General features: G+C 30.5%; 1 protein-coding gene across 4 annotated transcripts in view; it reads left to right on the forward strand.

Moving 5' to 3' along the window:
- Window positions 1-23,938, forward strand: part of LOC130448458 (ATP-binding cassette sub-family D member 1) — a 142,178-nt gene that overhangs the window by 85,816 nt on the left and 32,424 nt on the right. For all 4 annotated transcript variants that reach the window (XM_056785858.1, XM_056785857.1, XM_056785855.1 and 1 more), the window contains exons 2-4: window positions 10,322-10,934; window positions 14,073-14,393; window positions 21,897-22,147. In XM_056785858.1, the coding sequence (XP_056641836.1) occupies window positions 10,414-10,934; window positions 14,073-14,393; window positions 21,897-22,147 (1,093 nt within the window). In that variant the 5' untranslated portion in view covers window positions 10,322-10,413. The remainder of the gene's footprint in view (window positions 1-10,321; window positions 10,935-14,072; window positions 14,394-21,896; window positions 22,148-23,938) is intronic.

Consider the following 23,938-nt stretch of genomic DNA (forward strand, 5'->3'; position numbering starts at 1 on the left):
TAAATTTAATATATTTGAGAGGTGGAAACAAAGAAAAATTAATTTTTCTTATTGGAACATAGTTATAAGTTGATTTTATTCTTATTTTGATAATCATGATGAAGGTGATCTATAGATCAATATAAATAAGCAAATTTTCAATATCATATTTTGAAGAAAAGTCGAAACGTCAAAATTTATCTTTCTTTAAAAACTAATTTTGAAACAGAAGAGAAGAGACCTAAAATCAAGAATATTTAGATGCATATATATATATATATATATATATATGCATCTAAATATAAATATTTAGATATATATATATATATATATATATATATATATATATATATATATATATATATATATATTGTTATGGTATGATAATGTGTAATGTTTATTTTTATAAATTTTTTTTTAAATAAAATCAGATTTTAATTTTTTATTTTCAGGGTATTATATTGTGAGGTCAAATTAAAAAATTTTATTGCGATAAATTGTTATGGTTATAAGGTCAGATGATAATAGTCTTAAGACCGGGTCTGTTCTTTATAATGAATAAAATATTCAAAATATACAATTTCTTAACTAGCTATTACAATTATTTTATTTTACAAACATTCATTCATTCATTCATTCATACTCGTAATTACACTCATAAAACTAAATTATATGGAAATGTGAACTCAAATATTATATACTAAAAGAAATACTTAAACTTAATAGTGTGTTTGTTATGTTGTATTTTTAATTTTATTTTTTTTTTAATTGGAAATTGTTACGGCCTTGCAGAATAAACAGATACTCCGCTGTAGTTCCACTCCTGTTCTTTTCCTTTTCACAACTTCTTTATCTTGGAAATTGTCCCTTTGTGAGTATTCTCACTTTATTTAATTGTTTTCACTAATTTCTTAATTATCAATCCTTTGAATATTTTATGCCTTTTTTATCAAGATTTTAATTTTTTAAATTTCAATTAAAATTATTTTACTCTTTTCTTTTCTTGCCAAAAAAATTTCTTTCGTTGTTGATTCTTTTCTTAATTGTTTTTTTTTAACCAATGATATTTGTTTTAAAAGTTAGTTACTAAATTGTCATTTCTAAATTTTTAAATTATTGTGACTTTATTCAAATAGTATTATTCTATAATATCTTTGTTGTATTTATTTCATTCCTATGTTATTAATTTTATCATTACAGTTGTCAAAATTTTTATATTTTATCATTTATAACCTTAAAATTGGTATGTAGGTATGTCACATAAATTTTTGAAGTTGGTGCTCCTGTTTTTATCTGTCAATTTATGAATTAAATTAATTGATTATACAGGATTTGTCAAAATTAAATAATAATTTAGAATATAGTGTCGACCAAAACTTAATATAAAGAATGTTATTTATTTTATTGTTATAAACTGCTCTAAGTAACCGAATAACAGAACTGAACTTATTTATTTACATCTTTTTAATCTTTTAATTTTTTAATAATTTATTTTGGATATATTCATACCATAACAATATATATATATATATATATATATATATATATATATATATATATATATATATATATATATATATATATATATATATATATATATATACAGTGCTTTTCAGATAAAAGTATCCACCTTTAATAACTTTTGTAATACTGGTATTCAGAAAAAATCCAAAAACACGTCAATTTATGTTGGAAGGGGCAAGCATTATGGCTTAGGAAAAGCCACCCCCTCACCACTAGCAGCATCCCCTTTATTTTTTTAAATTACTTTTCATATTTTTTATGTAAAATTTGGATACTCCTCTTTGAGCTGATTTCAAAAATGTATAATACTTGTAGGTTAAAGTGCTTAGTTTATGAGATAAACAATTTTTCTATTAAGAGCACAAATTTTACTTATTATTTACTTTCACCTTATTTGCCTGTACTAAAATGGGTTGTACAACAGTTCAAACTCTTTAATCTTTTTAACTGTGCTATTTATTATGAAGTTACAATAAGTGTTCAAAATGAGTACCATTCACTTCCATACAATGGTATAATCTATTTTGAAATGCCTCTCTGACATTGCTTAATACGGCTGGATTTAATTGTCGACATTCATTTTCTATCCTCTCTCGTAAATCATCCAGAGATTCTGGTTGGGTAGCATAAACTTTTGTTTTTAAATACCCCCATAAAAAGAAGTCTAGGGGTGTTAAATCCGGTGACCTAGGTGGCCACTCCATCATCTGTCCCCTTCTACCTATCCAACGAGCGGGGAATGTTTCGTTTAAAAATTGTCGGACAGGCATAGCATAGTGTGGGGGAGCTCCGTCTTGTTGAAATACCAGTAAATCTTCGGAAAGGTTATCATCATTTTCTATTATTGTTGTAATACGTGGGCCCCTTCCCTGAGTAACTCAAGATATGATTCACCATTTAAATTTCCGTTGATGAAGAAAGGTCCGACAATGTGGTCACCTAGGATACCACACCAAACATTTAACTTTTGGGGATGTTGTGTATGGAATTCACGCATAATATGTGAATCACTTTCAGCCCAATATCTACAATTATGCCTACTTACTAAGCCATTTAATGACCATGAGCATTCATCATAAAAGCAAATATTGTTTAACAATTGTGCATTGTTATTGATAATTTGCGTCATTGATTCGCAAAACTCTAGACGACGATCAAAATCATCTTCATTCAACTCGTACACCAACTTAACTTTGTATGGGTGGTACTTGAATTTATGTAGAACTCGGAAAACTGTAGAAGATGAAACACCGATCGCTCTACTTATTGTTGACAACGATTGGGGGTGTTGAGCCTCTAAGCTGACTTGCCCTAAAATTGACACTTGGATTGCTTCGTTATTTACGAGTCCCTCTCGCTTATGCACTTTATTGCAAACAGACCCTGTTGTGGTAAATTTCTCCATCAGTTGAATTACATACTTATGAGTTGCATGTCTTCCGTCATGTAATTCGTTAAATATTCTAGCAGCAGCTCTTGCACAATTATTATTTTGGTAGTATAAACCTACAATTTCAATTCTTTCTTGCAAAGAGTAAACCATTTCAGAGAAACAAAATAAATAATGTATCAAATTACACTATCAATAGTGACTACAAATTCTAGTTGACAATGTCAAACTTTAATAAAAAGTAGAGTTTTTTGTTGTTTGGATTTTTTAAGTAGAATAAATAACACAGTTAAAAAGACTAAAGAGTTTGAATTGTTGTACAACCCATTTTAGTACAGGCAAATAAGGTGAAAGTAAATAATAAGTAAAATTTGTGCTCTTAAAAGAAAAATTGTTTATCTCATAAACTAACCACTTTAACTTACAAGTATTATACATTTTTGAAATCAGCTCAAAGAGGAGTATCCAAATTTTACATAAAAAATATGAAAAGTAATTTAAAAAAATAAAGGGGATACTGCTAGGGGTGAGGGGGTGGCTTTTCCAGTAAGTTTAAATAAGCCATAATGCTTGCCCCTTCCAACATAAATTGACGTGTTTTTGGATTTTTTCTAAATACCAGTATTACAAAAGTTATTAAAGGTGGATACTTTTATCTGAAAAGCACTGTATATATATATATATATATATATATATATATATATATATATATATATATATATATATATATATATATATATATTAACGTTTGTAAAAATTTTAAACTAAATTCAATATACAATTTGTCGTTGATAGAAATTTTGATTAATTGAAATATTGATTCTGGTTACTGTAAGAATTTTCATTAATATTCGATTGGTTAGATTATGAATGACGTTGAATTTTTATAGGTTAGATAACGATAAGTTTTATTGAATGATGTTTGATCATTGAGAATTGTGTAAGATAAATGGTAAATCATATTATATGTAATCCACTTTGGAAATAATGATCGTTAAACAAGTAAAAACATTAAAATATTATGTATACTAATTCACATTTAAATAACGAGAACCGATCATTTGTATTTAAAATTTCATGATGTTAGAATTTTATTATGATAAAATTAGATTACACTAATTGAACTTCACTAATATAACCTAATGTGGTTGGGGTAAGTTAGGAACTATACCTGAAACCTGACAACCGAAAACTAACCAAGTAAGAAAAGAGGGAGTTATCAACTGTTGAGAGTCGATTAGAAATTTTTAATCCGTTGAGGTAAGGATGCGCCAACTCGGAACGGGCATATTTCAGGTAAATGAAAAGGTAGTCCGAGTACATAATACAACTCGTGACGGATTCATTAAAAGTATTACCTGGAATTTGATACCTAATACACTATCTAGTGTTAGAAAATACAAAAATTAAAACCTAGAATTTCTTAAGCCTTTAAATTGCATTTTAACATTAGGTAGGTATTAATTTGCGGAAGTGGCAATTTATAAAATTCCAAATAACATAGTAATGCACTTTAGCAATTATTATTAGGAAACATTTTGAATGACATTCGATTCACTTTCATCCGAAAGTTAATTGTCACATTAGTGTCAAATTAGTGAGTTGAAAGTTTGTGGGACATTAGAATTCTCAAAGAAATCTGTGATAGATCTATGGAAATATGTCAGCTATATGTTGAACATTTGATATTTATCCGAGATCATTTACATCCGCTCACGGATCAGACACCCACACAAGATTATGGCTTATCAATCCAGCGACCAGGTTATGTGGTGGGTGAGGGTATGCTGTGGTACTCCCCAATAGTTATGTTTGATAACGTTGTATTGTTATGAATGATTCGATGTTTATTACTCTGTGAATCAAATGATAGTAAAAAGAAATATATCTCACTTTCAGGAGTAGAAACGGTGGAGGTCTTCCATCATGTGACTCAATCTACGATTTATCGAACGCATATTTTCTACATACTAACTTCTATCAATAGAAATCAAATACAACAATATAATTTCGATTGTCTTCTTCATAAGACAAAAGTGACAACGATATAACTGCTCTTACTATGAACTTAATATGTGAACAGTGTATTTATTGAAAAAATTAGTTCAAGAAGGAATTGGACTTTTTATTTAATTTTACATCGGTTAGTACAAATATAATACATCAACTTGTAAAATTTTGAATTTTTATAATACCTAAAATGCTGTGAAACGGGAAGATTACAATGCTTATTTTACTACTTACTATAGTAGTATAGTATTAAATAGTGCTTATAATTTTATAAAATTGGCAAATTTTCAAAATTGCATAAATCAAGTGTCTGATCATACTTGTAACGGTATAGGAACAAAAATTACTTTTAAAAAAATGGCTGGAAAACACGATCACAACAGTTTGTTATAAATTTTTTTGAATATTTTGACATGGAAATAAAACAACGGCGGACCTTCTTAACCTCTTTCATCTGTTCAGGAGGTACACTAAAATTAAGTTAGATTTTTCGTTTTATGTTTATAATTTTTTTGTCACATATTCGGAGTATAAATTACTTGGTACAAATAATATATAAATTGGGATATAAAAAATGTGTGTTCATATTTTTTTGCATGAAGTAAATATAAAAAAAAATTGGTTTTGTTTGTCTATTTTGAGCAAATAAAAATAAAGCAAGCAAGTTTAATTGTAAAGTTTTCATTTTCTCAATATAGACAAACAAAATAGTTTTTTTTAATAGTTCTAAATTAAATAATTTATAAAACAATCATGTACATGCAGAACACATAGTGCTTTTATCTTTTAGTTAATTTGTGAAAACTGTACATTTTGTTATATAAAGTTCAAGTCATCCTGGAAAAAAGCAACTATCCAGTACTAAATCAGCGTGGCTAATATTAATTTTGTAACTTATTCACTCCAATATTGATATTTTTATCAAATTTATATAAAATATTGTAATATTCTTCGTATTTGTTAACTCTATTCTATTCGTGGGGTGAATTAATGGACACTGTCTCTTACGTTCTTAATTTATTGAAACACTTTACACTATACTAACTCATAATTCACTCATTACTATCATTTAACTAACTTAAATTCAAATTCTTCGATTACTTTGCTACTTCGTTCTGTTCACTACGACTATTTATTATAAACTAAGTAAACTGCGCTACACAAACTCCTTTTTTTCCCTAGTAACTATTCAAAAGAAACAATGTGAATGAACCGCTTACTATACAAACTAATTAAAAACAAAGATCGAATGAATTCCGAATATTTTATCTGTCGCCCAATTTTAGAATGAGCTCGTAATAATACAAACAATTAAAAAAGTTAAATTTCTTTTTTAATTACCAATTCGTAAAAGGTCCATCTTTGGAATATTATTTATAAAGATTATTTCTACGAGTTAGAGAAATTTTAATTTGATTCATAGGAATATTTTTGCTAACACTTAAGTCAAGTGATGGAAGACTTCCACCGTTTCTACTGTAGATGGTTGATGATAGTTTTCAAGCAATTGTCGAATTGCGCAATGTAGACTATTTCGAAAAATGTTCATCTTCCGGGCCTAACTTGAAATTACTTTTATATGAAGTGATTCTCGTGGAAGATCTTGAAATTTTACCAATATATTGTTTGGTGCAATATTGACACGGAATATTATAAACTGTATTATCTCGTGAAGTTAAGAGGAGATTATCTTTTACTTGAGAGAAGAAAAATTTGATTTGCTGAAATACATCATTAATAATTTATCGTGTTGATTAAGTAGTTTGGCGGCGATTGAAGGAGTAATATTTCTTAGAAATGGTAAAGAAGCAAATATTGTTTGAGACAGAGTCATCTTAGATATACTATTTGATCTATTTATATAGATTGTTTTTACAGATCGTTCGGTTATGGAAGTTATCAAAAGATATTAACGTTCTTATTATAAAGAATTATATCATATATCACATTATATCATCAACATTTTTTTATGTAGAAAGGTTTGAAAGATGAAACAGAAATTAATATGTCTAGCATATAATCCAAAACGAGGGTTACTAAAATAAGTTACATGAATCTTTCATAATATTGCTGTGAGATCTGATCTGTCCCAATTTTTATCAGTGGCTCTTATTGGCTCATTATCGAATACATAAGTAATTACTATGGTTCATTTCAAGACGGAGAATAAAGGATTATGATGTGAGAACTGAAATACATATGTTTTCGATTGAAAATTAGAAATATATTGATTGTTGTTCCATAGACTCATTTCGGCTATTATTCATTTGCAGTTTAATTTATCTTTTACCAAAAGTTGTAAATCTACAGAAGCGAAATTAACATTGAAATCTGTTAAAATTACTGGCAATGTATGATACAGTCGACTCTCGTTAAAGGTCAATTCGATAACTCGTACGCTGGCGCCTGCGTTGGCGTTCGCGGTCAAAATAAATTAAACAGATTACGAAGTGTGATTAGATCAGATATATCAAAAAATACATCTATGTTTTCTATGCGTCGACTGTTTATCTATAAGTTAGATGTGTAAATGGTTTAGATATTAAAAACACACATCTATTAAAAAAGGGGCGAGTTCGTAAGAGCATTTCAGAAATATATTGTGATATAAATCTTTCATAAAGCTCGTATACGCCGAGAGTAACTCATATGAGTATAAAGTCTTTGCCAAAATGAACAGTTACACCTATAAAACTTTTCATATATAACGTATCAGACCAAATATCTATTATCAAAGTTATCTTCTATCGTACAAAATTTCGTTTTTAAGGTTTCTGAAGCATTTTTGAAACCTTCATTTTCGACTATTGAGAAAAGCTCGTGATCTTCACAAATCATATACAACAAACAATTGTTCTGAGCAGCACTGTGCTTTGAAGCAAACTAATATAACAGATTTCTTTCGAAATTATGAATTATGAGTTCACATTATGAATATGTACACATATGTACCTCTTAACTTTTGTCTTAGATACCAGTTAATAAATCAAATTCAATAATTCAAAGTTTTATTTTTTTGTCTCAAAAATATCGAACCATTTGATATTTCTAATACTTGATAATTCGTAGCATATTAAATGAACCCTCGAGTTTGTAATTAACGAGAGTCGACTGTAGTTTTCTACTAATTCCAAATCAAAAGTCGTTATATTAAACTTTTCAATATTATAAACTGGATTATAGGGTGTAATGAACACAACCACCATTATGATGTTTGTTCCTTCGTCCACAACAAGTAAATAATCCCAGCGACTTTAAGTTCGGACGTACTTATATACCAACGAATGTACGCCGTAAGTCATAATAATGAATCTACACTGAAAGCTGTAATAACTTATACAAAACAAAATATTTTATTAAAATTTATTATACGTAATTTTTTTTACATAAAATTTAAACAAAATGATTTTAACTGTTGAAGCTGTTTGGCATATATCGTGTAGGTCTTGTAGGGCACAAATTACAAAAGTATCTAGTATTGTGTCTGATGTTATTTGACGAACACATAACACATCTTCGTTGTGGACGCTAACGACAACGAGTAGTTGATAATGTTGAAAGAGTATAAAGAACAGATTCATCATGAACTTCAATTTGTTGCCTTCGACGTCGTCTAGGAAGTGACTCATTTGCATTCAATCTTTCGATTTCTTCTGAACGCCCTTCCACGAAATAATCAATTACGAAATTTAAGTAGGTCAATAATGTCATATTTTGGTCGCTCAATGCTTTGTAAACATAATGTGAATCCAATATTGCTCGTTGAATAAAATATATTCCTAATTTCTTGAGCCAAGTGTATGATTTACGGCAACAATTGTAGGCATGCAGTAATTAATCGATTTTATCGACGCCTCGCATACACTGAGTGTATTGTTGCATTACTGCGGATTTCAAAAAAAAATCTCTCTGACCACCTACAACATATCGCACTTTCAGCAAGTTCCGCACTAAATTCTGTCGAAGGAACGTACACGTCTCTTTTGTTAAAATATTTTAAAATAATTACATTCTATTTTCTTGCAAATGTTGACTGGTGTCTATTGAGTGAAGAAAATTTTAATACATTTGAAACCCTTCTATCCTATCGTATCGTACCAGTAAGTAGTTTTTCTCTTTGTAATAAATATTCAGCAAGCCGAGTACTACTGTACCAATTGTTTGTGTGGAAAGAATAACCTAAGTTCAGTAAGTTTCTACCAAGATGAACTATTCTTTCTGAAAGCGATAATTCAGTATTATCAACGTCGTCAGGAAGAAGAAACTGCTGCTGACCGTGTCCAGTATAAATTTCAAAACTGTACATATACCCATCAGAGGTGCATAAACTAAAAATTTTTACTCCGAATCTGGAACGCTGTGATTTTATATATTGTTGGAAATACAAGCGACTACCTCTTAAGAAATCTTAAGAATTTTAATATTGATAAAAATCTGTTTCGGTGAGACCTTCCTCCCGGAACTATGGAGTCTTTAGATTTGGGCGCGTACACCAATACTTTGAAATTTGTGGTTTTTTATTGATAACCATATTTAGTAGATATCCAAAAAATATTCAAATTTCTTTTGTTGTAACATCGCGTCATTGTAGACCATGAATTTTGAAATCTAGATGTGGTTGATTTACAAAATATAATTGAGCTTTCATATTAATACATTGCACAATAAAATTAAACAATGCATCTGGCAAAAAGGCATCTACACACCTTGTAAAAGATCCGTCTTCATCAGGAAACACATCAGGATTTGGACTTGCAATTCCAAGGAATTCTGGTCGAGTATTCCCAAATGGATCGCCTATCATATTCCATGCAGGTGGATCGTCATCAACAGATGAAGTGTTACTAAGGTCTGATAAAATTTCATCATCACTACTAGTAAAATTTTCACTTTCACTATCGAACAAAAAATCGGAGTGTAAATCACTGTCACTCATGATTAGAGGAGAATGTATTGCAGATATTTGCATAAATAATTTAACGAATAGAAGACTCAAATTCAAATCAAAATTTGAAACTAGAATTCTTGCAAATCCAAACTTTAATTAATAATAAAATTAAAAACTATTGCCTTTGCCAGTTAGGCTGAAACCGGCCGCTTATCGTCCAGTAAGTCAGAGGAGGAGGAGAACTATTATACTGGAATATATACAAAGTATACAAAAATTAATAGTTGTTAATAAATAGTTTTTCAGTGTATGTAAAAAATTTAAGTTAAAATCATAACAACGTATATTTCACGAATATATCTATAATAAAATGTCCATATTCGAAGTTACAATATTCCTTCACTTATATTTTTCTCTCAACTTACGTTCCTTTTGCTCTATCACACTTTTCGTAATGCCCTCGTTACGATTTAGCGTGTGTGTAAAAGTTTTACTTCAAAAAGTTAATTACTTGTTTTCTATTGTTACAGATAGGAATCATGGATCAAGAGGACACTTAACTACTGATAGAAGCTCTAGTTGAATAAATCGAAATTGAACGAAGAATCAAAGAACAAACAAAATGCCTGCAGTGATATCTAAATTTCTTGAAAAAGGCGAACATACTTTCCACGCGAACAAAAATGTTTTCTCAGGAGCACTTATTGCAGTTGCTCTTTGCACCTATGGATACAAAATCGGTTATCCATTGGTATATTCATTCATTCATAAACCAAAAAATAACTTAACTTTAAACAATAATCACATAGTTCAAACGGATGTAAGAAAGAACGGTATAGTCAAGAACAAGAAACTGAAAGGAAGACTTAAAAATAGTATACCAAACTTCAATTTAGCATTTATTTTACAATTTATTAAATTAGTTAGGATAATGATACCGAGTTTGTTTTGTACAGAAACTGTTCTACTAGGCGGCCATACGATGTTTTTATTTTTAAGGACGTTTTTGAGTATTTATGTTGCCAACTTAGAGGGTGCTATAGTAAAATATATTGTGATGAAGGAACCGAAAAATTTTGTCAGGCAGTTGGGTAAATGGTTTGCTGTGGCTATTCCCGCTACTTTCATCAACAGTATGATTAAGTAAGTACCTTTTTCTTCTATGTAAATCAGTGTTTCCCAAACTTATTTGTGCCATGCCCCACTTTAGCATTTCTTAAATTCTTATTCTTATTTCTATGTACATAATGTAACACACATAAAAAATTTAAATGTGTTTACTCGAGAAACTTGTTGACGAAGCACAGTAAGTAGTAAGTAAATTTTCAAAACATATAATGCAAACTGGAATTCAAATTCCAAATAATTTTAATAGACATTTCTCCATATTAATTTATTATTTTAATTTCAACTGAGATCATTTTGCTTGAATGTACAATGAAATTATTGCACATTTTGTTGAATTTGGGTATTTGATCTCTGTTTCCACAAAAAGCCATACCATTCCTCATTTTATATTGAATGAAGTTTCAACTGAGTCATAATTTTATAATTCTGTGATTTCTCTTGATATATCTGACAAATCCATTTATATTGCCTGCATCATTCATGTTGATAAATCAATTTGATTTAATAAGAAAATATTTGTTTTATATCAGCAGATAGAATATTCAATTTATTGATAATGATAAGTAAAGTGGTAACCCGTGTGAAGTTATTCACGGATTTAGACCACGAATGTTTTTTTTTTACAACATAAACTGAACTTTTGTGAAAAAATGTTAATAGAGGAGACATATAATGACATTATAACAGGCTACATAATTTTACTACCAAAATCTGAAGACTAATTGGATAAAAAATTTTTAAATACGCATATTTTACGATTCTGAATCAAAGACCCAAAAAATAAAAAAAAATATTCAACTATTACAAGGTTCACCTAAATAATAAACAAAAAACTAAAAATTATGATATAAATATTTTTTATAACGTAAGAAAATCGTAAAGTTTACGTTTGAGCCCTGACGAGAATCATTCGTTTTGAAATCGAAGCTCCAAAATTTTGTCACATTTTCTTTATCTATTGAAAAGGACACTTGAATATCGAATAAAACTGTTTATCTAATGATATAGGTTACTGGCTACAAAAATTCTTAGATATTGAGAACGGCCACAATGCAACAGATATCACATTTTTAAAAATACGCCAAGAACGAATCAAGACATTTTCGTATGACAAATCTACATAGGTTCTCAGTATCTAATATAAATTTGCTCAAATTTACAATTAAACAGAATTTGGCAATATAATGTAGATGTAGATAGAAATATACCGAATCACAATTTTTTGTTAATAGGTTCCTTATTAAGTAACTTTCGCAATAGTTGAGGAAAATTTTGAAAAAATTTCGATGCTTCGATCTCAAAGCGAACGATGGATGACAGTTTATGAATTTTTTTCGCTTTATAAAAATACTTACATCACAATTTTTTGTTAATAGGTTCCTTATTGAATGTATTTTGAATTGTTGAAAAAAATTGAAAACAAATTTGGGGCTTCGAAGGATGCGCGTCAGCGCTCAAACGTAAATTTTATGAATTTTTTTTGGCATTATAAAAAGTACTAACATCTCAATTTTTGGTCAATTGTTCTCTAGTTGGGTGAACTTTGTAACAGTAAAATAATTAATTATGTAGCCATATTATGTCTCCTCTATTAACATTGTTTCGCCAAAGTTCAGTTTATGTTATAAAGAAATAAAGGGGTACATTCTTAATATATTTAGTTTTTCAAATAAAATCAATTACTTACTAACTATATCTACACAATGTATATATTCATTGAAGAAAGAAGCTTTTACATCAATTTTTACAGACACTTTTTTTTTTAAATTAACCCCAACTGTAAGCTGAGAAATACTAAGTCAAGGGTATCCCACGAAACCTGTTGTCTGCCGCAGGGAAGTTTACTCGACCACACCAAACACCCAGTTGATATTTGGGTTCCGTCAACTCAGATTATACCTAATAATTAAATTTGGCACCGAAATCTAGCTATGCATTTAAATGACCTATTGTCGACTCAATTTTCGAATTGCCTCCCGTACAAATCAAATGGCCCCACTATGAGGCGTATGCCTTACGTTGGGAAACACTGATATACATAAGTTATACACAACAATTAAAATTAATGAATCAAAAAATCTCCAAGTCAAAACGAAATAGCTGTATTTACTTTTCAAATATCGGGTCATAGTATTTTTTCCAGTAGTTGCTTCATACCAACAGACATTCTAGTGGCCACGATTTTTTTACTTTTTCTGGTTAATTCTTGGGTGCAGAATCCAAAATAGCCTCCGAATAACATCTTCTAGACCTTTTATCGAAGATATTTTACATTCGGTAGAATTCAGTATATTAAAATTGTGGATATTTCACTTTATATTTAATTATTACTGTTGCTAATTAAAACAAGGAACAAAAGAAATTCATTATTTATAAATTTATAAAGTAATATAGTATAAAGTTGATATCCTATTGCTATCGATAGAATTTTTCCCCTGCCAAGTTTTCAGTGAAGCGATCTAGATTCCTGTGGAGATAGTGCATATCTATGATCTTGTTATAAACCAGAATATAAAAGTTTTAAAGCATATTTTCCACTATTTCTACGTAATTTTCCACTTTTTGTACTGCTCAAACATTTGAACATAAAGTGTTAGATTCAGTCACCCCCATTGATGTGGTGAATTGTAAATATTTAATAAGTTGCCTAATTTGAGGACCATAATATATTTCGTTTTATAGTTTATCCGTATTAATCCCAGGCAGTGTTTGTTGCGAATACCCAAAACAATTTCCAGTTCGAGTTAAATTTTTCACAATTTTTTCACAAAACATTGATTGCGTTTCGTTTTCCATGACAAATGACTTATGATATCATTTGAAGGGAAATTTGTATTTTACAAAGCTTTGTACTAAGTAAGTCTCCATGTTTAATACCGATATTGACTGATACATGTTTCGATTGTTTACAATTATTAAAGCCTCAACTTTATCGTCTTAGAAGTTTTCGATGGTGTTGATCATATTCAAAGGTATATTTATATTGTACAAGTAAATAACATCTTCCCGTTCAATATGTTCAAACGCTTTTATGAGGTGAATGAAACATAGGCTGGTTCGTTTTATAGCAAAAAAATATTAAGTGTTATAATCCACCTCAAACATACTTGTATTATTTGTTAGTTCTTTTTTTTATGTTTTTTATTGTTTCAGATATTTGGAGAGTCGAATAGCTTTAAGATTCCGTACACGACTGGTTGACCATTCGTATAAATTGTATTTCAATAACCAAAGTTACTATAGGGTTACAGTTTTAGATGGACGATTAGACAATTGTGCACAACGACTTACTGACGATATAGAAACTGTAGCGAACACTGTATCCCATCTATACGGTCAAATAACGAAACCATGCTTCGATATACTCCTCATGGCAATAGCTTTAGCAAATTTGGTAAAAACACGCCATTCCAATCTTTTGATAGGACCTGTATTCATTTCTGGAGTGGTTTTGTTTTCAGCATTAATTTTAAGGTGAGTATCATGAACAGTTGAAAGTAAACTACAAATTTATTATATTTATCTAATTCCTCTATCAAATTAAGTCACTCCTTGACATTAGGAAACGTTACATTTTTCATAATTTTCATATATTAGTTATGAAAATGTAAAAACTTTACGTAACTGATTAAGTTTCAAAGAATAATTTATTAATTACTAAAAAAATTGGCCATTATTTCATTATTTAAACTGAAATTGAAACTAAATTGGAAACAACATTATTGAAAACACTGTTAATTGAATTAAGACCATTTTCTGGGTAAATATTCTCTTGCACTTCTTGTCTAACGTTAAATTCATTTAAGCTATGATATCTACATGTATGCCAGGGACTTGGTCCGGGATGCTTTCTGAAATTCTTCTCTTATTTTCTAATGAACTCTCAACATAGCCTCCTGCTACATGTTGGATTTCCATCCTCATCGTAGTTGCTTTATTTTCAGAAAGTCCGCTCCTGAGTCTGCCAGGAGAGACGCTGACGAGCGTCTAAAAGAATGCCCTGTGTATCCATAGCATTGACTACAAATTCGCGAGTAACTTGTGTTTTAATTTTTGAAATTGTAATTCTAAAAAAAGGTCTCTTCATTAAATACGTCTTCTTCTCGTAGTTCAATTCAGTTCAGCCTTCCTGCAAGCTCCCGTAATCCCTATTGTTATTGCGATTAATAATAAATTATACACATATCTGGACATTAAATATGTAGTCCACTAATACGATGTCTTTAATTTTTTTAAATTATCAAAATAAGCAAGTAGTACCTTTTCGTTAATGTTCTTTCTATTTTTCACAAGGTACCATTTTTCAAATTTTTAGTAGCCCACTACGTATCTACTCCTTGATTTTTCAGCTATTAAACTACCCACTGCAGCATTTGCAAACTCTCTTACTTCAAATGAAATGTCTGATTTGCTATCTGAAGACATTTCAAGTAATTACTACTGTTTTGACTTATTTTGAAAAATCGTTGTTTGCTTTCATCATAACAATACTTCAAGAGCTGCTTCTGCTGGCGCTCGTTTTGGCAAATATTACGCTTATTGAACAATCTAGCTCTTTTCATAACTAGTTACGTAAATAACTATTGTTCAATAGTTTTACCATTTACAACAGTAATTGTTATCGAAATCCAATAAGAATGACTATTATTTCTGCTGTGATTTATGGTTAATCGGATACAGGGTTTGACAAATTGTTTTTATTCGAATCACTTAACAGAGAGAATCTGTAATTTAGAATCAATTGAATAGTTAAATATTAGTCCACGAGCCCACATATAAGGGATTTCAGTGATTAATAATAGGCTATAAGTTAATATACAGCTTCGTTTTGCTGAGACACCCAACTTTTATAGTTGGAGTGGGGGGAAAAAGCGCGATAAGAGTGAAACACGTCGAGTGTCCCAAATTAATTAATAACAGCTTATAAAAATCAATACTTCCAGAAATTACAATGGGAAACTGAGAATAACTTGTGCCATACAATGTGAATGGTACATATGGGGGCCGCAAAAAATATATTTTTTATAAAACATGCATTGACATACAAATTTTTTGTAATTTTTGTGAAACCTACACTCGAAAGTTATGTTAATATTTTTTTTTTTATTAATAACCCTATGCCATGAAAAATTTATGATTATTTATTTAATTCTTAATCTAAATATGATAGTGACTTACAAAAAAAGTATATAAGTATAACCACTGGTTTCATTTGTATTAAACTAATGTTATAAAAATAACAGTTTGTGCCTTGAGTGTATTATCAGACCTTTAATAATTATTCAAGTAACAGTGCATGAACAAAAACAAAATTGAAAATTTTAAATAATTTAATAATAATTCGTTTTAAAATGATCGCTTCCAGTTTTTTGTATGCCAATAGTTACATGGTGTTATAAATTTTATTCTTAACAGTAAACATAAAAAATAAGTTGTTACTAATAAAAAAAATAACATAATTTTGACAACTTTCGAGTGTAGGTTTCAAAAAAAATTATATTCCATTTCATTCTTTATAAAAAATATATTTTTTGCAAGCTCCAAAACAAAAATCAGCTTGTTATTACTAAATTTTTCAAGTCACCATTATGACATGTAAGAGGTGGGTACCACTCACATTGTATGCCACAAGTTTTTCTCAGTTTCCCATCATATTTTCTCCAAGTATTGATCTTTATAAATTGTTATTAATTAATTCAAATCGTTGTGTCTCGCTCCTTATCGAGCTTTTTCCTCCCACTATCAAAATTTGGCCCAATGATGAAACTTGAGTATCTCGTCAAAACGAAGCTGTACATTACTGAAGTCCCTTACATGTGGTCCCGTGAACTATATGTACTTTTTTTGATAGTGTTTGAACCGATTAGTATGTCAAATCGCGATTTTTTAAATACAATAATAATGTATACAGGCGTCTCAATTTAGATATTGAACGTCATTTCAATCATTTCACTCAAACAAATGCTCATACTGTTGTCTATAGACTATTTGACAATATGCAATCAAAATTCGTTTTGGATATTATTCGTTATTTTAGCGTTCTTCCTCATTAGCATATACAATTTTACTAAACAATTTAGCTTATTATATATTATATATACCATTGACACTTTCAACAAAATTGGATGTTCCTATAAACTTTATTCTCAATCATCCCTGCCCTTCTACGCGTTGAATAGTTTTTTCTTATCTAGCGTGAATTCTCCATAGCCTAATATCAATAATGTTGTCAATTTGAGTGACTATTTAACATAAATCAGTCATAATGTTTCTACTAGAATGTTGTTCTTGACCAGTTAAAGCATAATTTGTTCACAAAACTACAGTCTTCTATTAGAGTTATCTAGTAATTTTAAGCTTGTGAGATTACAATTTATGTGGTTTATTTGTGCTATTGACTGATGTCAACATTATTAGATACCTATCTGCTTGATGAAGATATTAGGTTTTTCTTGAACAGACCGAAGTCATTTTATGTTCAATGAAGGCAGTTAAGTGAAGAATTCTTGTTTTTCTTTCACTCCACTTTCAATTAAAATTTGTTTCCATATTATAGTATTTTGCAATTTGGTTGGCAGGCCATTATCTTTTTCTCAGGATAGATTCTTCCGTTTGTATCGTCACTCTAAATTTCAATTTACCTTATTTCCGTTAAATAACTATATTGAATAATTTTCCTAACTATGCCTATAATCTATATTTTTAAATTTCACATTGATTGATTATTGATTATCAAAGATACAACACAATAAAGTTGTCCAATTTGATTATTTCTTGTAACTGGTGATAAAAATTTGTTATTGGGAGTAGTGTAAAACTCCACAATTTCACACATCCTATATAAGTGACACGTGTTGCCGTTTCACAAAATTGACAATGTTGTTATTCTTCTAAATTGGGTTTTACTTTATTACTGGGATGACTGAGGATGACTATGAATTGTTAGAGGAAGATATAACAGAGTTAACCGAATTGAAGGGATTAAATGATACCTAGGCGCAATAAAGAATAAGTTACTACTGTGCTTCACATGCTGTTGTTGTGACAGAACTCTAGCTTTCAGAGGGCTCTTAGGCTTAGGTCACTATTTAGTTGGATTTAACTGGTAGAAATAGTGATATTTAGTCTATCAGTTCTGTTTCTTTAGTCCATGGTAATATCTATACTAAACATACTTTAAACTTCCTCTAGACCAACAGTCAAGTTGCTTTTGGTTTTGAAGAGAACAAATTGAAAACTGGCAATGGCTAATTTTTTTTTCAAAGTAAAAATTATCTCCTACTTCTAAAAATTGCTAATATCCGAAATCAATGTTGTCTTCATTGGTATATCTTTCAACTTTTCAAAAGTGTGCAATGTGGTCATATCACTGCTTATACAGCATGTCAAGTAAGCCATTGTAAAACTGATCTAAGATGTATTACGATTAATTGAAAATTTACTTGCGTTTAAATTATTTTCACAACAAAATACGTTACATGTACTAGAACTAAAAAGAACTTTGTTTATTTTATAGTCTAATTTTATTGCGTCATACTAATGATCACGTATTTTTCTATATTTGGGCTATAAAACTATAAAAAGGCGGGTGAATATATAAAAAAGATTCTATAACCAAAAATAATATAGGATAGTTATTTCTCTACATAAACACTTTGACGATTGAGGTATTTGTCATATCTGTGAACAAACTTTGCAATACCCTGTTCCCGCCAATGATTTTAATGAGTTGAGACGGTTTGTTTTACATCTACGTCAGTTTGGAAGCGCTATCATTGGATCTACTATTTCAGTTCAGAGATAAGGTGAAAGTCACTTCAATAAGTTTCTCTGCGAATTGCCGAAGAAGCCGTTGGATTCCAGAAGTCTTCATTCCTCTTCATTTGTTTAGCTCTCTGAATCGTCGCAAAATTGCATAATATGAATCTGCATTAATTGTTCTATTATTATTTCATTGTTTCGCATAAAATCCACAAGCTTTTTGGCCCTCAATATTTATCATAACACTGTTGGGTTTATTATTTCATTTTGGGCGTATAATATTGTAGTTATGTTTTATCACTTGTCATAAACTATTTAAAGAAATCTTCTCCAGCAGTTCTGTAGCGCAGTCTTCATTATGCATATCATTTGAGTTATCTTTAGACTCTCGAGTCCATTCATGAACAACACTATAACTCATCAATTTACACATTTTCAGCTACATTTTAGGTAAAAAAGAATAAAGGCTTGCAATTCACATTGTGTACATAACTACAACTACAACTACAATTTTCTTCTAAGTACTCCAATTATCTGTCGTATGCCTTGTCTTCATAAAGGGTGATCGAGGATTCAAAAAAAGACAAACTTCATATATTGAATTTTTTTATGGGATGTTTCCAAAAATAGAGACAACAGCAAACCTGTGATGATAATAATACGAGTTAAAATTTTTCACAATCTAAGAAAGTGACTAGTCTCAAGTTAATATACGCCATTGACTGTGACAGTTAATTAAGAGCCAAGAAACAGTGTGTATTAAAATCAAATAAATTTTATAAAATTAAGTTTTGCTTCAATCTATAAGGAAAATAAATTACACTTTGAATCATTAAAAAACTAAATCCAGCACACTCGTAGCCCGTGTCATTTAAAATTTATACAATTATCTGCATAATTTCCTTTAGGTTGGTCTTACATTCTTTACTGAGAGAATAACACTCATTTCTACATGAAATACATCAATATTTTCTATTAAGTAAATTCCTAATATTCGATACATTTGATAGACAGAGAGATAAACTTTTTTGGCTTCGTTCACGATTTAAATAAAATTAATTGAAAAAGCTATTTATAAAGAGGCTTACCTCTTCCGATTTTAAGAATAGTGCATGTAGGTACCGTAGCTTTTGTCGATGGTCCTTGTAGAAACAACTTTTGTCCACGTTATACAAGTGGTCATTCCGTAGAGATATAGATGTAGACCACAAGTCATTCGTATAGACGTCCGAGTGTACGAGAGATATAGAGAGTCAGAGGTTGAGGCAATCCTTGCACACCAGCTCGCATGCTCTAATATAGGCACAGGCAAAATTGTCTGATTCTTTCTCTCTCATCAGAGTTCAAAGGTCATTTCCACTTAGACATAGAGAGACAGTTACTACAATAAAAAAAAAGAAATCTCTTCGATTCCTTCAGACGTGGGATCTTATTCCTTGCTTATGATTTTCTATTGTTTTCCCACTTTTTTAAAATCATGGCGTGATTTATTTTTGCGAAATCTATAAAAAATTTTGGTGTTGGAGTCGCCCTTCTCGCCAAACTATCAGCTTGTTTATTACATTAAACTCCGATGTGGCCGGGTACCCACAGTAGAGTAATCCCAGTGATTGAAGATACTGTATGCATTCCTTTAATAGCTTTGACCTAATTCTACAAAGTCGAGTAATTGGAGAGCTGGTGTGCTGTCTTTACATCGTCGTGTGCAAAGGACTGCGCATATACGAATCACCCAAACAAACTCTCATAATAATGAACATCCTGTTAACTGCGCGTCAGATAGTGTTTGTGAGAGTTGGTGTAGTGGTAGTATAAACAGGGTATTTGGTATGAATATCACCAACGCTTCCAGAAATTCAAATAAAGTGAAACTCTTATAAATTATCGATTTTGATATTTAGAAATAAATATCGATAATTCCGTGTTAACAATGACGATATACAACACTATAAACAAAATCGATATTTTGAAATATCGATTGCTTTACTTATTACAGCTTACCGGCCTAGCCAAATAAAAAAATACGATCGATTTTGATATTTTTATTTTAAAGAACATAGAAATAATAAAACTACAGTATGTAATTCTTATATATTTAAATTTTTTATTCATCGATGTAACTCTCATTTGCTTTTATTATTTCGGTTTACAATTTTGGTATATTTTGCAACAATTTCCAAAATATGCATTGGAAGTAGGAGACTGCTTTCTGACTTCCCTGTCCAAATTGCCCCACAAAAACTTAATGCTTGGGAACGTTGTCATGATGAATTATAATTTTTTTTGACATCAGGCGCTGGCGCCAGAAATCCTTTAATATTTTTTATAGCCTTCTTTCTTCAAATTCCCTTCAATTTTTTCAGGATTGCAGTCGCTCGTTCTCCAAAACATCCCGAAACAACTACAGAACGTGCGACATGCAGACGTGTTTTACAATCGGGATTACAACTGGATCTAACATCCATTATCCCTTTAACCTGCGTACAAACACTCCTCTCTTAGACTCAAAAACCTCAAACTTGACCCATCACTCTATGAAGCTCTGCCCTATTTTTCATGCATCCAATTCTTCTGTTCTTTAACCCTTGTAACCACAATTTTTTTTAGCCTCTTGAAAGAGGTTTCTATACTTCCACCCTTCCAAAAAGGCCAACTTCTCTCGTTCCCTTTCTCACTGTAAAATTACTGAAAGGCACATCTCTAGATCCATTTCTGAGCCCGTAAGTCATCTATCACGTTTACTGATCAATACAATACGTTTATTTTCGACGGTTGGGCTTTTTTGACCCTGCCCTGTACGTGCGCAATCGCCAAAGCTCCTGGTGGACGCATATTTTGTGACGTTGTAGTCCACCGTATCGATAAATCGCAGCATATTATTGCGTCTCAGAAGTGTAACTGTTACTACTATCACTAACACCGAAGAAAAAATTCACGGTTAAAACGAATAAACAAATTAGTCTGTACTTACAAGTTTTAACTTATCGCACTCACACTCAAAATATAAAAATGTATGATGTAAATAAATAATGGAAACTATTATTTTTGTTTGTGAGACAACGTTTAGACTTTCGCTTGACAATATGAAATTAATGAAACTTTTGACTGGTAGTGTATGTTACATTGCAGAGAAATTTTTTTTTATTTATCTGTATTCATTACTTCTTCATCCTATTTATCGCATAGTGTTTAATTTTACCTTTTTTATTATTACAGGTTGGTGTCTCCCAAGTTTGGTCATTTGGTGGCACAGGAAGCTGAAAAGAAAGGCTATTTACGACATGTCCATGGAAGAATTGTTAGTAATGCTGAAGAAATAGCGTTCTATGGAGGTCATAAAGTAGAAGAAAGTCAATTGAAGCAGGCTTTCAAAATTTTGGCTAAACACATGGAGCATATGTTTGGAGTGAAACTTTGGTTTGTGATGTTAGAGCAGTTCCTCATGAAATACGTTTGGTCTGGAGCAGGTAAATTAATTTTATCAACATTAAGAGTTCTTTATTTAAGTGGATCCTCGATTTTCAATTATTCATTTCTATATGTGTCAATGGAATCATTTTATTGAATTTATTTTCGTTATATATTACAGTAATTTTAAATATAGACATAAAGTTGTGACAAATATTTTTTCACAATTTATGGAATGAGGTTGCCCATATTATTTATTTTATTCATTTATATTTGATACAGGCATTAGAATTTAATTTTGTATCTGTTAAAAAAATAAAATTAATCTAAACAGAATTTTCCCAGAAAAAGAAATTTTCATTTATCCATCCAACCAGTTAGAGTAAGTAATACATTGATAAAAATGCATTTCTTTCTAAAGGAGTGAACATTTTTCACCTTGATTCAGCACTTTTATTGTTTGATTCTCATTGAACAACTTAGTATGTTGCTGCCAATGTAGCCTAACCGTTCAGTAACAATAGAGTACAAAACAGACCTTTACACTTCTGGAAATTCCGGAGACGGAATTTCCAGAAGGGCGTCCTTGGCCCCTTTCATCATGCAAATCATTACGGCCATCTTTAAACTTTCGACACCATCACTCATGAAGTTTTCCCCATCCACACGACTCATTCTTCAATGGATTTCTGCCGAACTATGGCATTCAGCCTGTAGAAAACGAATCACACATGTGGCTGTAGCACAACGCCGACTGACGCCTGAATGTCAACAATGGCTGAGTATGTAGTGCGATAGCTTCGGAGTCGCCTACTTTATCCCTCCGTATTTCTTGTCTATTATTGATAGATTTTTCTTTAGTCAATTTGTAACTTTCATTTCATCACCCATGTAGGAATATATAATTAAATTCTTTTCTGCTAACCATCGACTTCATTACTGTTCACTGGTACACCTCAAGGCCATGGGTACCAAGCAAGATGCTAATTGTCCATGATGCAAATGTAAGGAAGAATCTCCACCCCATGTATTGTTCAAATGCGCTTCTCTCTATGTTATTTAAATAACATTTTGGGAAGATGTGCGGGAAGAACACGGCGAAATAGAGGAGAAAACATGTGTATGTAGGATTTATTCGCTCAAGACATAAAGTCGAACCCCATAATCTGTACTTTGACCAGGGAATTGTTCTTCATAGAGCCCGACCACAATGGCTGGATTACTGAGTGCTGGGCTCGATCAGAATCCAATTGCAAATAATTTTCAAAAATATTATTGTAATGGTCGTCAATAAAATTGTACAAGTTGATTAATTAATAGTTAAAATTTCATTAAACCACAATTATCACTATTAACAATTCCGCAACTATCATATCAAAATATACATCACTCTAAACTGCCCGCATTGTCTTCTATCTTGTATCTCCAAAACTTATATACTCTTCTTAGTACTCCTATCTTATTTTAACTTTCGCGATGTTATAGAACATAGTAGGAAACCTTCCAGAGGTCTAGAAATATCAAAGTTCTTCCAGACGCATTTAGAAATTGTTACACAATAGATGGAACCAACTATACCCGATTGCGATTCTAAGATAGTAGCAGAACGCTCTCAATCTGTGAAAAACCGATCATCTTTTAATTATTTTTTTCAAGTAGTACTCTGGTAACTATTATATGCAGATCGATTGGACGGTTTGAACAGAGTGGCAGATTACCCCCAGCTTGCAAGCAATGAACTTTTTCTATTTAGTTAAGTTTCATTTTTTGTATTTACCTCAAGTGTATTTGATAATTGGCGGAACAAAATGGCTGTTCTAACTAGCTAGCAGAATAACTTGAATATCTCA

This window comes from Diorhabda sublineata, chromosome 8 (assembly GCF_026230105.1).
Source record: "Diorhabda sublineata isolate icDioSubl1.1 chromosome 8, icDioSubl1.1, whole genome shotgun sequence".
NCBI lineage: Eukaryota > Metazoa > Arthropoda > Insecta > Coleoptera > Chrysomelidae > Diorhabda > Diorhabda sublineata.